The 16,236-nt window shown below is 35.2% G+C and overlaps 1 protein-coding gene and 1 pseudogene across 1 annotated transcript; one reads left to right on the forward strand and one right to left on the reverse strand.

The window, feature by feature from the left end:
- Nucleotides 1–1,905: 1,905 nt before the first annotated feature.
- Nucleotides 1,906–4,286, reverse strand: LOC106333098 (endonuclease 3-like). The gene is made up of 10 exons (XM_013771580.1): nucleotides 4,209–4,286; nucleotides 3,991–4,105; nucleotides 3,722–3,902; nucleotides 3,534–3,629; nucleotides 3,378–3,433; nucleotides 3,185–3,268; nucleotides 2,913–3,005; nucleotides 2,754–2,821; nucleotides 2,600–2,673; nucleotides 1,906–2,237 (listed from the first exon to the last, which is right to left on the reverse strand). Exons 2-10 carry the CDS (start codon nucleotides 4,102–4,104, stop codon nucleotides 2,119–2,121), a joined length of 885 nt encoding a protein of 294 aa, XP_013627034.1. The 5' UTR covers nucleotide 4,105; nucleotides 4,209–4,286; the 3' UTR covers nucleotides 1,906–2,118.
- A 7,354-nt stretch (nucleotides 4,287–11,640) lies between these two features.
- LOC106332396 lies at nucleotides 11,641–13,544 on the forward strand (annotated as a pseudogene).
- Nucleotides 13,545–16,236: the final 2,692 nt, after the last annotated feature.

Here is a 16,236-nt window from a genome sequence, read left to right on the forward strand (position 1 = left end):
TCATTAATGTGACCTTTAATATATAAACAAGATTTTACAATTTTATAGAAAACTTGTTTTAGCGCAAAAACTCGTTTACGATTTTGGCGGAAAAACTCGCTTTTTTGGAAAAAAAATTATTTTGCAAATTTTCTTTTTGCGGTTTTTGGTCGGTAATTTTTTTTTTTGTGGTTTTGGTTGGAAAACTCGATTTTTTCGGTTTGCGGGAAAAATAATCTTTCAGGTTTTGGCGGAAAAACTCGTTTTTGCGGTTTTGGCGGAAAAACTTGTTTTTACGGTTTTGGCGGGAAACATGTTTTCAATTTTGGCGGGAACAATCTTTTTGCGGTTTTTTTGGCTAAAAAATTCGGTTTTGCGATTTTGGTGGGAAAACTCGTTTTCGGTTTTTGGCGGGAAAACTTGGTTTCTCGGTTTCGGCGGGAAAAATCGTTTTTGATTTTGACGGAAAAACTCGGTTATTGCGATTTTGGTGGGAAAACTCGGTTTTCGGATTTGGCGGGAAAACTTGATTTTTCGGTTTTGGTGGGAAAACTCGGTTTTACGGTTTCGGCGGGAAAAATCGTTTTGGCGTGAAAATTGGGTTTTACGGTATCGGCGGGAAAACAGCTTTTGCGGTTTTGGCGGGAAAACTCGATTTTGCGGTTTCAGTCGGAAAACTCGATTTTGCGATTTTAACGCAAAAACTCGATTATACGGTTTTTACGGGAAAATTTAATTTTGCGGTTTTGGCGGAAAAACTCGGTTTTGCGGCTTCGGCAGAAAAACTCGATCTTTCGGTTTCGGCGGGAAAACTCGTTTTTTGTTTATGTGAGAAAATTTATTTTACGATTTTAGCGAAAAAATTCATTTTTTGGTTCTGACGAAAAAGAACGATTTTGCAAATTTAAATAAGTTAATTAAAATGGTGAAAATCTATATATATAATGGAAAATTCATGGGTACACCATTACCCTTTTGTATTTACCCAACATAAATATGAGTTTTAAAATTGATACCCATGGTTGACCTAATTATCTTAGATGGGTAAAAACTCAACCCATTATTAGTGAATTTGGGTAAACCGATGGGTAATTACCCACGTTAACATCCCTAGGCACATCGGATATATTTGGCCTTAATGTCCAAGACTTGTTAGAGCATACAAGTAAAACCTTGACCCAGAGCCGATCCTAGCGTTGACTGGGCCCGGTGCTAAAAAAAACATTTTGGCTCACTAACCTGTTAATTTATTAGAAAATATAGTATACAATTGATTTTGAACTTGGTATCTTAAGAAGACAAGAGTGTGACATTAGTAATTGAGTTCAACTTTTTTTTGCATAAATAATCTGCTCCTAAAATTCATAAAGATTGTGAAAACTAGAATCACATTTATCATATATAAAGTATTGAATGAAATGAAATAAACTTCTTTTTTTTTTTTTTTGACGAATGAAAAATGAAATAAACTTCTTGAAAAACAAAGTTTGTTACATGGTTCAATATATATATGTTGGTTAGCTAAGGGAAACTAAAACCAACTCTTAACCATAATCATAAACCGGGGATAACCATCTAATACCACTAAACCAATTCTTAACCATAATCATAAACCGGGATAACCATTTAATAACTAGCAACACTTACGTGAAGAAGCAACATAATATGTTTGTAGATGAAACCAGAGTTAGTCCCAAATATTGATTTGGTGTTCGGCAAGTTGGCCTTGGCTCTGTTTCTTCTTCTTTTCGATGTTAAACTGCAGATACCTATCTATATCTATATACCACCATCACAACTTGAGTTCAAGGTTTGTACTTCACTGAAATATGCAGTTTTTTGCAAGTTACTTGATGCATGCTAATAGCATTTGCTTCTACTATTTTCTTATTCTACGTAAATGAGGATATTTTCGTTTACCGTTTGATATCTTTTAAAGCTCAGAACAATAGCAGCGGATAACATAACCTTAACTATCATTACATGAGAGCTTAGGTTACTAATTATTATAATTGAAACTCAGAACAGTAGCACGCATAACATAACTTTAATACTACCATTACATGAGAAGCTCTGAGCTAGGAGGCGTGCATGCTTATGAAAAGATAATAGGATAATAAGGCCTAATCGGTCTTAGTTTCATGCGGTAGCGAGCTTCGGTTTCACAGAAAAGATTCGGTTTAGAGTCGCTGCCAAGCGAATCCCGCCTTGTGCAATTCTCTTCTCTACAACGGGCAGCCGAGAGAGGAAGTAGTAATCTTCGGAAAGAAATTTGAGATAAAATCAGAACATCATTGCATATTAGAAAGCTAACATCAGCGGTCTTAAATTATTTCTAAGTTCTGTTCCAAAAAATATTAACAGAATATTTAACAAATTAATAATGTAGTTTAACAAAATAAAATAACTCCATTTATACATGTCTAATGTTCTTTTGAAATCATAAGCACTGAATTTATATAAAATTCTAGAACCTAACTAATTTATGTATTTATCTTAAAAATTTCTTAAATATTTTGTTTTTAGATTTGGATCTTGTTCGATCACTTGTACATGTTAAAAGACGGTTCTGAGCAAGATGATATGAAAGATCATTTCAATGCTCAGAGAGTAAGTATACCTCCTAAAGTAGTCCCTGAGGTAGCGTTTGTGTAAGCATACTTGCAGGCAAGATCAATGCTTTCAGAGGCATATCTGACAACACCAAAAACGCACAGAATAACCATTAACAATGATCTAGAAAGAATATGACAGCTAAAAATAGGGATGCCTACGGATTTGGGCAGGCTGTTTGGTTAAGTTGACATGACCCCCACGACCAAACATCATTTGACCAGCCGTACTATGTTAAGACGGCAGTTAAAGACAAACAATCACTGTGAGTTAAGTTTTTATCTTGGAACTGCTTAGAACGAGGCAATGTATGACCGCACCTTGAGTTTGTCTTGAAGGGCATGAATCATGACTGAAAGGCTTGAATTGTAATATTTCTCTAGAGCAGACTCGATTATCATGTCATCCCAAACCTTCAAAATCAAAGTGATGCTTTTATATAGGATTAGGATCATTAGAATATTATAGCATATACTATTTTCGATCTTTGCAACATCCAAAGTTTAGATCCTTTCGCTTCCAAGACTCACGACAAACATGAAATATATAATTAATGTGTTAGCATCAAGATGATTGACAAGAAAACACTTACACGGTGCAAATTAGTTTCTTGATTGTACCAGTTGACTTTTACTTTGTTACCACCTAGATCTCCAAGAAAACCTTCATGCAAGGGCTGTGAACAGAAACCAAAATCCACATTAGGGACTAGCCATACTCTGTGCAATTACTACTTTACATTAATCACAGGTGCAATGTGAATAGAGTAGCCTCAATTGATTAACCTGATGGATATCTCCCATATAATGTGATAAGAACATGAGAGCTTCTGTCAAGTTATCTGCAAAGTGCAAAAAAAAAAAAAAGTAGTAACAGTAAGTTCCATGTAACCTATATGACACATGTATAAACTGAAACATAACACTAAAATTCTCACTCACAGTGGACAGTACTCTGTGAGTCTTTAGAAGCTGACATCAGTTGGTTTGTGTAATTGAAGATTGCTCCTGTCACACACCAGTCATTAGGGCAGTCCCCTTCACATAAAAAGACAAGAAGAATCTTACAATTTATTGCCAATGTCAAACAGAAACATATGAATTAACATTTGCAAGAAAAAGAAACCAACGAGAATAGTCATAGTTGCATTTGTCATCAGGTGTATCAGCAAAATGCAAAGCTGCAGTCCATTTCCACTGAGGGAGGCGTTTGATTTCATCAGGCCATGAGCAAACAGCTGCTAGTTCACCATCTCCATACGCTGGCAGAAGTTTCTTCACTGCAACTACAGTTTCTTCCTCAAAATATCCCTACAAAGTTGGTTTCTCTCCCCATATTAACAAAACAGTTCACTATAGTTCTCATATCTATATATAATCACAGATCATTCTGTTTCACCTGAGCTATTTTGCAGACAGCGTAATGACCATCGTCTCCCCAACAGAGAGCTCCATGAAGAAGATGTGTAAGGAGGAGCAGACTTGCAACCCACATTCTCAAAGTTAAAACCATTCTGACAAAAAAAGAAAACTCATTCTGAACGTTTTCATTTCAAATCTAGAGACAGAGAAGAAGAGGTTTTAGTGTATTATGTACAAGCACAAGGAGTTTCTTACCTCTCACAAAGTCTTCTTTTGTTTGATTTTCTTTACTCTATATTTCCCATTGATGGAGATATCATACATATATATGCCAGAGTATGTAAATATTTAACCGTTGGGAAACTAAAAAAAGATATTCAAATGACACTCGCACGCAGATAACTTTGCACTTTGTTTTTTCCCAACCACTATTCATAAATAACTAGCTTTTTAAGTACGTCGAACTGTCTAGAAAACATAATATTTACTTAAATTAATGAAAAAAAAGTTGGGAATTGAACGAGAAAAGGGACAATATCTGTGGAAATCTTATCTACAAAAGACTAATAACATGATTATTGCGGAGTTCTGAGATTCTTATCGGAATATAAAAACCCGTCTTTTAACTTTTAACTAAAAAAGCTAAGAACCGGTTCTTAAATAAGAATTCTCCACTAATCATGCTAGATGAAAAATCATTACTGTTGCTAATAAAGATGGGGTGATACAGTGATAGATGGGACTAAAACACCATTATTGCAAATGTTTATTCACGTTGTATGCTCTCTCGTTGCTTCTAGCAAATGTATATTTCACTATTCCAACTATAATTTTACCAGCAATACGAAATTTTGAAGAGCAAAACAAGTAACAAACCGTTTGTTTTCAGTTTCAAGTGCCTGAGATTAAGTCACGCTCATGGTGTTGCTCTAGATGCTTGATAGTTGAAGTTTTCAAATACTACTTTTTCGAGTTAAACTAAGAACAAAAGCATCGCTTATAACTTACTAACATTACACTTGAGTAGCCTTTTTTTCAAAAAAAAAAAACATTACACTTGAGTATGGTGTTGTCATTGATATCATTTTCTTACTTTCATGACTCAGCAAGCTTATGTTTGGCAAAAGCTGACGACAATACTCGTAGTTGCATCTAGTCAGTTTTGTCAGCATAACGCAAAGGCTCATAGCAATTGCCAATGGTGTTTCATCTCATCAGGCCATAAGCAAACAGATTCAGGTAGAAGTTTCTTCACTGCAGCTAAGTTTCTTCAAAGTAGCTCTGAGGATTGAAAATAGCATTATCAGAGAGATCACAAATAATTATGTACATGAAATAAGCTATACTTGATCATTTCTTTGAATTTGATGTGACATTCTTAACATTCAGAAGAGATTTGGAAGATTGACAACAAATGAAAAGATGGAAGTTATCAATAAACTGAAGCTTAAGAACAAAACCTGCTGAAAAATACTCTCAATCCTTATGTTTAGCCATCTGAATTTCAAATTTCACAATCCCACTTGAACCTCCATTAACCTAAAATCTCAGCAACTATCAACATTAGCAAGGAGCTAGACAAAACCACTAACACACAGAGAATACAAGCAGAAACTGAAGTAACTGATGAAGCTTCTGATAGTTCCAGTAATAGGACTGGCCCTTCAAATCCGCAGAATCAATCACACATTAAAGTCATAGCCAAAGAGTCAATATTCTGAAGCAATCACAAATTGAACTAAAGGAAACTTAACAACTTCTCACATTGCCATGAGATCTGACTGAAGATAGATAACCTTATAGCAACATGAGAGGTGAAATACCAAGAACGAATCACCAGGGGAGAGGCCATCATGATTCATGAAGACAGTTGACCAAACAGTGCACACCACTTCAGGGTCTGATTTGAAGTTAGTAGATATGGTCATGGGTCTGATGGGAGTTTACTTTAAAGCCCTTGTGACTTTTTTTTTAAGTATGCTCAGGTGTTATCCTCTATATACTAAAGCACAAGTCAGTAGACCAATAACATCTTGCCACATAGATTAAAAAGAAAAATTAATTAAAATAAAAAAAAGCAAATTAAAAACAAAACCGAAAAAGCTAAATGTGTATCTCATAAAATCAAAAATATTTCTTCTTGCCACTTCGCCGACCGTTTTCTTTCCAGACCACGATCACCAGTTATCAACAATCTAAAAAAATAACTACCCAATTCTGTTACTTATATTTATAAGAGGTTTTTTCTTTATAATTGCATCTTATACAGAAACACATCTTCTCTCTTTCTCTAATCACAAACCTGATTTTGCAATGCAAGACTTCTTCCCCGAGAGACATTGTTATTCACTTATTCATCAGGCTTTTTATTTGTGTTTGCTTAATATCTTTGGATCTCACTCTGTTCTCTACTTCTATCATCGCCTTGATTTATCAAACCTCACCCACTCACGTGCGTGATTTTCTTCAAAAACTCAAGGTTATAAATGTGCAAAAAAACACAAGGTCATCTTCTTTTCCAAAACGAAAATGTGAGACAGAGAAGACAAAGTGGATATATCAAAGTTTTTCTTTGTCTCATATATTCCTCTTCAAAAATCTCTTTATTTTTGTATGCTTAAATTTTTTTATCTTATAACTAATAGATAATAATTGACTGATGCAAGTTTTAAAAAATGTGAAATATCAGAGAATCTAATACTATCCAAAAAGACTATCAACACAAATGAAATTACAGGTATAAATATCATATTTTACCAACCTTTTTATCGTAATAAAGTATCATATTTGTAAATGATGTCTACACAGAAAAGATTTATGAAAGGAACAATATTTTTTTAAGTATCATATTTTGTATTGTTTCTCTCAGATTGATGTTTTTTTTGTTCTCGCAAAGATAAAGTAAAAATCATGATGATAACATCTAGAATATCATTCTTTTTGCGATTTTTTTTGAAATTTTACCTAAATATCAAGTACATATTTATTGGTTTATTTACTAAATAAAAATCATATAATAAGTAGAGAAACTAGAATAAGATTTTATTTTTTTTCTTTTATATAAGAAAGATAATTGTTGTAAGAGAAACATAACAAAAGCAAACACAAACCTTGCAACCAAGTAAAATGAATAAAAAAGTTAAATAAAATTTAGAAAAAAAAACTATTAACCACTTTGTCCCTCTAAGAAACAAGAGAAGGTGACTATTATCCTAACAGAACTTAAGTACATATATATTTGTTGTCTACAGATATTGCAATATGTTGATTACGCAGCCATGTTGCGTCGGAGACAACATTTGCAACGCCTCGGTATCCGGCCTCAACGCTCGAGCGAGAGATGGTGTTCTGTCTTTTAGAAGACCATGACACCAGATTGTCTCCTAGGAATACGCAGTATCCGAAAGTGGATCGGCGAGTGGAGGGGCACCCTGCCCAGTCAGCGTCAGAATAAGCGGTGAGGTGGAGTGACTTCGACTTGAGCATGCGAACGCCAAGAGATATCGTGCCTTTCAGGTAGCGTAGGATGCGCTTGAGAGCATTGAAGTGAGCTTCTCGCGGATCATGCATGAAAAGGCATATCTGTTGGACTGCGAATGCTATGTCAGGGCGGGTGAAAGTCAAGTATTGGAGAGCTCCAGCCAGGCTTCTATAGAGCGTTGGATCAGAAACTGGTGGGCTGTCATCGGCAGAGAGTTTTTGTTTCGTGTCAACCGGAGTGAGACAGGGGTTACAGTTTGTCATGTTGGCGCGATGGAGGATGTCCGCGGCGTAATTTTGTTGATGAAGAAGCAGGCCGGTTGATTCGCGTTTGATAGTGTTGCCGAGGAAATGGTGGAGAAGACCCTGATCCGACATTTCAAATTCCAAGCTCAGACTTTTGTTTAGGCGATTCAGAAGGCATGTGGATGATGCAGTGAGAATTATATCGTCAACATATAGAAGTAGATAGGCGATATCAGCTCCAGAGGAGAGCACAAACAGCGACTGATCAGATGTGCTCTGTTTGAAACCCAAACGACGAGCAAAAGAGGCAAACCGTGTGTTCCAGGCGCGAGGTGATTGTTTTAGTCCGTATAGGGAGTGTTTTAAGAGGCACACATGGTCCGGTTTGCTTTTGTCGTGAAAACTCGGAGGCTGGTGCATATACACGGTCTCGTCGAGGTCACCATTGAGGAATACGTTCTTCACGTCGAGTTGATGCAGAGGCCAATCGCGAGCTAGAGCTACATGAAGGACGGTGCGAATCGTTGCCGGTTTGACGACGGGACTGAACATCTCATCACAATATATTCCTTGTTGCTGGGATTTTCCATCCGCGACGAGTCTTTATTTGTGGGAGCGAAGAGTGCCATCTGCATTAAACTTATGCTTATAAGCCACATACAACGCACAATGTTAGTATTCTTTGGACGTGGCACAAGAACCCACGTTCCCTTTTTAATATGAGCATCATGTTCTATATGCATAGAATTATTCCAGATAGGATCCTTAGCTGCATGAACATGAGACAATGGTAGGGGATAAAATTTTTTATCAGTATGAAGGCACAAAGGAGTTCGCGGTTTGACTATGCCGCTTTTACCTCTAGTAGTCATGGAATGAGTATTTTGAGTAGGAAGAGAAGGTGGAGCTGGAATTTGAACAGGTGGAGGAGGAAAATTTTGGAGTTGTGTTTGGTGTGGAATCGGTGTAGGAGGAAGCTCCAGGGGAGCAAGAGGAGATGCGGCTGCAACAGGGTGTTGAGAGAATGGAAATATCATCTCATCAAACACGACGTGGCGGGAGAGTATGATACGTCTGGTGTGCAGATCCAAACATCGGTAGTTGCGATGATCTGTTGGATAGCCGAGGAACACGCACGGTGTGGAGCGCTGAGCGAGCTTGTGCGTTGATGTTGGTAGCAAGTTAGGGTAGCAAAGGCATCCAAACGTTCGTAGATTTTGATAGTTGGGCATCGTTTTGAACAAGCGAGTGGCCGGTATATCATTGTCAATTGCCGCCGAGGGGAGTATGTTGAGAAGATAAGCTGCTGTATGTAACGCCTCTACCCAAAACTCAGGCGGAACAGAGGCCTGAAACAAGAGTGTGCGGATCATGTTGTTGATGGTGCGTAATATGCATTCGGCTCGACCATTTTGTTGAGATGTGTGGGGACATGAGAATCGCAGACTTGTTCCAGTTGATGCCATATGGTCTTTGAACGCACGATTATCATACTCTCTGTCATTGTCGCATTGCAATGATTTGATAGAGCGATGGAATTGTGTCTGCACATAGTTAGAAAAATGCAAATATTTTCCAAACGTATCACTTTTACGGTGGAGGGGATATACCCAAATAAAATGTAAATATTGATCAAGAAACACAAGGTAATACTTAAGACCACTATTACTGATAACAGGAGAGGTCCAAATGTCAGAGTGCACAATTTCAAAGGGATGAGAAACAATAGTGTTTGACTTATAAAAAGGTAAACGAGTGTTTGCCAAGTTGACATGCTTGACACAAAGTTGTCAAGTCTGTTTTTGAAAGAGAATGAGAAAAAGAAGACAAAATGCGAGAGAAAGTAAAATTGTTGGGATGACCGAGACGCTGGTGCCAAATTGAGTTATTCAGTGACGTTGTTGTGAAGGCGGAATGAGAAGAGAGTGGTGGTGAGGGCGTCACTGAATATAAGGGTCCGAAACTATCATACCGGAGCAGTTTGGTCCGAGTCCGAAGATCCTTAATACAAAAACCAAATGGATCAAACTCAATGGCACATGAATTATCTGTAACAAACTTGCGAACAGATATTATATTTTTGATTATGTCAGGGTAAACCAGAACATTGCGAAGAGCAAAGGAGCGAGAAGGAGAAACAATTTTACCATGACCAGAGTTCTGAACAGCAGCTACGGAACCATTACCAACGGTAACCGGAGTTATGGTGCTCATATTAAAAAGAGATTGTAGATTACCTGCGTTGGAGGTGATGTGCGTGGAGGCTCCAGAGTCCAGAGTCCATGTACCATGCGTTATCTGGTTCCTGAATGGTCATCGTGTTGAACGCATGAGCAAGGCCAGCAGGGAATTGAGTCATTTGCGGAGTTGTCGTCAGCTGCGCCGTATGTGCTTGCTGATTCGGACGTGAGGGTTGAGAGCCGAGAATGCCTTGATAAGCCGTGTTCCCTTGTTGATGCTGGTATTGTTGGAAAGGGCCCGGTGAGTAAGGAGCGTACCCCGGAGACGGATATGCAAAGTGGGGCGGCATTGTTGCATAGGCAGGGGTCTGCTGGTTGTAGTACCATGGTGAGCCAAACTGATTCTGCTGCCAATTGTTATTGAAGCGTCCTTTGCCTCGAGAGCGACCGTTTCCGTGATTACGGCCTCTGTTTCCACGGCTGGAGTGGTGGTGATTGCTGTTATTGGATGACCGAGAGTTTTCATCAGCGCCGGTATACAGTACCGTGGAGGAAGAGGAGTTGTCATGATGACGTGGTGATGGTTTCACCTGTCTAGCGAGGCGAGTCTCTTCCATCTGCAGCATTGATCGAGCCTTCAGCAGGGTTGGAAACGGTGACTTGTGTTGGATCACGTTAATGATCGAGTCAAATTTTTCGGACAAACCATTGAGGAGATGCGAGACTATAGCCTGTTCTATCACGGGAGCATCAATGTTGGCGAGCAGATCGGCGGTGGTCTTCATCTTCTGGCAATACTCGTGCACGGAGAGATCGCCAATGACCAGCGTTCGGAGGTCATTCTCTAGTTGGAGGGCACGGGCTTCCTTGTTATCACGAAAGAGATTTTCAATGGATAGCCATAGATCTCGTGCCGTAGCGTTCTTCTTGAGAACGGTATCGATGATGGAGTCAGATATGGTGCCATAGATCCACATCTTGACGAGGCCATCACGTTCCTTCCACTTTTTTCGATCGTAGGAGTCGAAGAGGAGGAACCGTCAATATGGTGTGAAACACCGAACCTTACACAGTGGGTTTCAAAGAGTTCACGCCACTTGTCATAGTTAAGCTTTGACATATCAAGAGAAATTTGGATATATGCTTTGATTTGCGAGATCCCGTATGGTTTATCACTTGTCGATGCAAGAGCAGACATAGTTTCTTAACAGGAAAGGAAGAAGGTTTGACAGGTATAGAGGGAGAAGGTACGATGAGGAAGAAGAAGAGAGCGGAGATAGGATTGATCACTATTAGCTTGATGGCTAGGGTTTAGCGTCTGATACCATGTAAGATAGGAAACTCCGTATCCAATATCATTATATGATAAGAGTATATATATAGTACATATAAGGAATGTTCTAGAGAGAATATCTAGTGTAACTACAAGATACATACTCCCTCCGTTCCCGAATATAAGATTTTTTAGATTTTTTTCTTGTTCCACAAAGATAGATTTTCTATATTGTTAAAGTATTTTTTTTATAATTTTGAGGAACATTAATTGAGAATATTTGAATTGATTAAATTTCATTGGTGAAATGTTATTGGAAAGTGTATAATAAAATAAAAAATAAATTAAATTATAAACATTTATTAAATTCTTAATAAACGTGTATAGTCTAGAAAATCTTACTTTCGGAAATATACGAAGAAATATCTAAACCATATATACTAACACGCAAATCGTGGTATTATTATAATAATTATAACCTCATCAGTAGGACCCACTCGCGGTTCCATCAATGGCTGTCTTCTTCTCCTCAAGAAGAGGAGAGATCTGATTCTACTCACGCCTCTCACACAGTTGTCATCGCTCTTCTTCTTCTACTCCGGTTAGTTCTTCTCTCTCTCTCTCTGTCTGGTTAGCTCTTATGTTTAGCTTTGATCAGATTCACAGACAAGTCATTGCTTCTTTAGCTTCTAAATCACTTTTTAGGAAAATTAGGAACAAAAAAAAAATCGAAAATTCTTCCTTTCTGATTAATGGGTCTGATTGGGTTTACAGTGTTCACCGATTCTGATTCACGCGTTTTTGTCAATCAATCAAAAAGTTTTGAACTTTTTTGTCCTTCTCTTGTAATCGACTAGATACTTTTCTGCAATATATCATTTCTCCTCGTGTTCTATTCCGACATTAGCAGTCTTAATCTCCTGAAACCAATGTTAGATTCGCAGGAAAGATAACAATTTGAGAGTAGAAGTTTTCACTTTATGCTACTTAGCTTGCTTGCTTTCATTGCTGTTGTGAAGATTGAGATGTATGCTAAAGTGTTTGTGAATACTATGATGCAGGGAACACAATGATGGACCTAACGAAGCTGAAGCCTCCACAGATCACTTTTTACTGCTCGGCGTTCTCTGTCTTGATCACTCTTCATTTGACGATACAGCTCGTGTCTCAGCATCTCTTCCACTGGAAGAACCCCAAGGAACAGAAGGCGATACTCGTCATTGTTCTCATGGCTCCTATCTACGCTCTTGTTTCCTTTGTTGGTTTGTTAGATGTCAAAGGAAGTGAAACCTTCTTCCTGTTTCTTGAATCCATCAAAGAATGCTACGAAGCTCTCGTGAGTATTCTTTCTTTTTTTGTTAGTTTTCAACGCTATGTAGAGGTTCTTACCAGTTCTTGATTTGGTATTTTAGGTCATTGCGAAGTTCTTGGCGTTGATGTATAGTTACTTGAACATATCTATCAGCAAAAACATTGTGCTTGATGGAATCAAAGGCAGAGAGATTTCACCATTCTTTCCCAATGACTCTCTTCCAGGTTTGTATCTATCTATCTTTAAAGGGTCACTTGTAAATCTATATGCCTCTTTACCCTCAATAAAAAGTTTTGGCTTTGACAGCCTCATGTAGTCCGTCTGGATCACCGCACTCTCAGACTCTTGAAGTACTGGACATGGCAATTCGTGGTCATCCGACCAGTGTGCTCTATCTTGATGATTGCTTTACAAATCATCGGGTTTTATCCGTCTTGGTTGAGCTGGACATTCACTATCGTTCTCAATGTCTGGGTTTCTCTGGCCTTGTATTCTCTTGTGGTCTTCTACCATGTGTTTGCTAAGGAGCTTGCTCCTCATAACCCACTCGCAAAGTTCCTCTGCATCAAAGGAATCGTCTTCTTTTGCTTCTGGCAGGTAAAATGTTTGCATAATCACTCAAAGGCAAGAAGCTCATCTTTGGATTTTTATAAAAATTCATTGAGATTCATTTGGTTACGAAACGGCAGGGAATAGCACTAGACATACTGGTGGCGATGGGAGTGATCAAATCACACCATTTCTGGTTGGAGGTGGAACAAATCCAGGAAGCTATTCAGAATGTGTTGTTGTGTGTTGAGATGGTTATCTTTGCTGCGGTTCAGAAGCATGCTTTTGATGTTGGTCCTTATAGCGGGGAGACCAAGATGAAGCTCGATAAAAAGACAGAATGATCTTGGCCTCATCAGAGCCATTTTGTAGCAAATCCTTGGTGATTTGATTTGTAATGGTTTGTTGAGGAGATACTAAATCTCAAAGCTTTTGCTTTTATGGTGATGCCATTCTTCTTTGTAGCATATAGTGTTTGGAGACTTGGAACTTTTGTCATGATCTGTGGAAAGATACAAATAATGTTGAGATATATAATACTACAAGATGATATGGACAATAACGTTAGACCACTTACGCTTTTCTCAACTTTTTATTTTACAAAATACTAGATGATAACGCTGGTGAGTTTTTCATAATAATGTTTGTTCAGTAAATGGTCTGCAACAATACAATTTTAATCGACTGTAAAATGACGAATACAAAATCATATAGGCAACATCGATTGTAAAATGACGAAAGAGGATTAGACTTTTTGCTCTAATTTGTTTATTATTGACTCTCTATAAGTGGTTGAATTTTCTACCTCTATAAAATTGTACTTTCGTTCTTGTTTCTGTTGTTTCTTTTTTTTTTTAAACTTCTTCTGTGAATTCGGTGAATTACTTAAGTGTCAATTTAAAAAGAGGAACATCAGTAAAAATTAGTTCCACTCGAGATACATATCTAATAATAAATTTTTTGAAGAAAATCACCAGCAAACTCTATTCACAGATTACTGTTAAAATCTAATATATCAAGCTGTTATAAATATAAGTGCAGACTCGAAATATAAATGTATGTCTAATATATATTCACCAGTTCGATCAAAAAATTATTTAATTCTAAAACAACAAAACAAATTATTATTTAACTAACTTATGCTTTTCAGGTTTAGTTACTTAAGAATATACCGATAGAAATATATATAATATCTTACAATTATAGTATATGTAAACTATGTATAAACTAAAAACTGTCTTATTTATTAAATGATAAACCATAAAACTTATAATACATAGATCAAATCAGTAATTCTTACAATTATAATAGTTAGATAGGGTATTAGAGAGAAACAAATATTAGACGAATGATCAAATCTTTCATTCTTTGAACAAACTCAAAAGGAGATGATTGGAATCTTGTCATGATATTTCATTAAAAGCTTTTCAGAAATAAAAATCAAAACTAAAATATTTAATATATATATATATATATATATATATATATATATAGTTCTTCCTATATTAAAAATCACTTTGATTTGAAGAACTGTATTTCTGGGATTGTCAAAATCAAATAACATATTAGAAACCACCTATTTAAAAATAATTTGTATACATAAAAATATATACATTAGAGTAAACACATAAATCAAAACCAATACCCTTTGTTTATTTAAAACCATGTTTTTGGTAAATATCAAAACAATAATTTTATTTACTTTATATGGTATATAATTAAACTTTAGTGATATTTATATATATATATATATATATATATACATAATATATTTTAATATAAATATTTATTATTGACACTTCATACTCATATGATTTTATTAACATTTGTATATTTTCTGTAATAAAAATTTAAACCGTTAATCACAAAAATTTTAATGTGAGATTTATCAATACAAATTTCAAATTAAAATATTAAGATCTCAATAATTTTCAATGCAAATATTGAAATTAACATATTTATATAATATATATAATATATAATATGAATATCAATTAATGAGACTTTATATTCATACTATTAATGATCATTTGTATCTTGCTTGAACAAAAAAAAGTTAAACCATTGATCACAAAATTTTCAACGTAGACTTTTACTATTTTTAGTAATTTATAGTCGTTTTAAGAAATTCAAAATATAACATATAAGAAAACATCTAATTTTCTTATTACATGGCTAATGTGATTGTTTAATTTCTTTTAAATAACATTAAATTAAACAAAAATGAGAGAGGATACAAAAATTGTTATCAAATCTTCATTATTCATAATCATTAATTGTCATAAATATTTTTATCATATTAGGTAATTTTGTAGATTTTATTTAAGGAAAGAACTGAGAATATTCTTTTGTACATAACTAATCAATTTGGTAGTTAGTTTAATAAAAGTATAATATATATTTATATGGACCAACTTATTTTTTTAAAGAATTATAAGAATCATCCTAGTGATGACATGTGGTTACGAAAATATGTTGTAATACTTCAAGATTAATATATAGATGATATACTCCTTTCGTTTCATAATAGATGATGTTTTATATTGGTGGAATGGTTTTGCAGTCATTTCAAAATAGATGATGTTTTGATATTTTTATCATTTTCAATTTTATTAAATAATTTATTATCAAATAGATTTTGCATTCATTTTTGTAATAGGTGGAATGATTTTTAAATTATATTTTAAAGTAGCTTTTTAGAAGAAAAAATATTTCTTAATTTTTGTGCATCCAGACAAAACATAATGTACTGTGAAACGAAGAGAGTATTATAAAATCTTATTATATAAAGTTTGGTTCTTCAAAGTTGCTAATTAACATGATGGCGACACATAGTAATTATATATTTAAGATTTTGACATGTGTTAATCTATCTCATAATTAAAAATATATATACTAAGATATTAACAAAACAAATTTTATTAAAAAGAATTATAAATATTATTTAATAGTAATTTGCCTTTTCAGAATCATAATCAAAAGATAATTGGAAAAGATTATTTGATACTAATTTTTCTTCTAATATTGTGACGTGTGTTTAAATATATAATGATTAAAAATATATATAATAAAATAATAAAAATGAATTTTGAAAATGACAACTTTTAAAAACAGTTAATATATTCACTGGAAATAATTATTGGATAGAAATTTTATTTTTCTAAATCCTAGACAAAATATAATTGAAAAGATTATGTAATATTAATTTCTTTTTCTAAAATCCTAAAAACAATGTAAAGGAAT

This window comes from Brassica oleracea, chromosome C3, assembly GCF_000695525.1.
Source record: "Brassica oleracea var. oleracea cultivar TO1000 chromosome C3, BOL, whole genome shotgun sequence".
Lineage (NCBI taxonomy): Eukaryota > Viridiplantae > Streptophyta > Magnoliopsida > Brassicales > Brassicaceae > Brassica > Brassica oleracea.

What these genes read in the sequence shown, in the direction of transcription:
- LOC106333098 (XM_013771580.1), bottom strand. Translation starts at nt 4,104, where the DNA reads ATGGTTTTAACTTTGAGAATGTGGGTTGCAAGTCTGCTCCTCCTTACA. An exon ending in CCCTTCAAGACAAACTCAAG is followed by an intron (nt 2,822 to 2,912) that starts GTGCGGTCATAC and finishes GTCTTAACATAG; the next exon opens with TACGGCTGGTCAAATGATGT. An exon ending in CTCAGGGACTACTTTAGGAG is followed by an intron (nt 2,238 to 2,599) that starts GTATACTTACTC and finishes TTCTTTCCGAAG; the next exon opens with ATTACTACTTCCTCTCTCGG.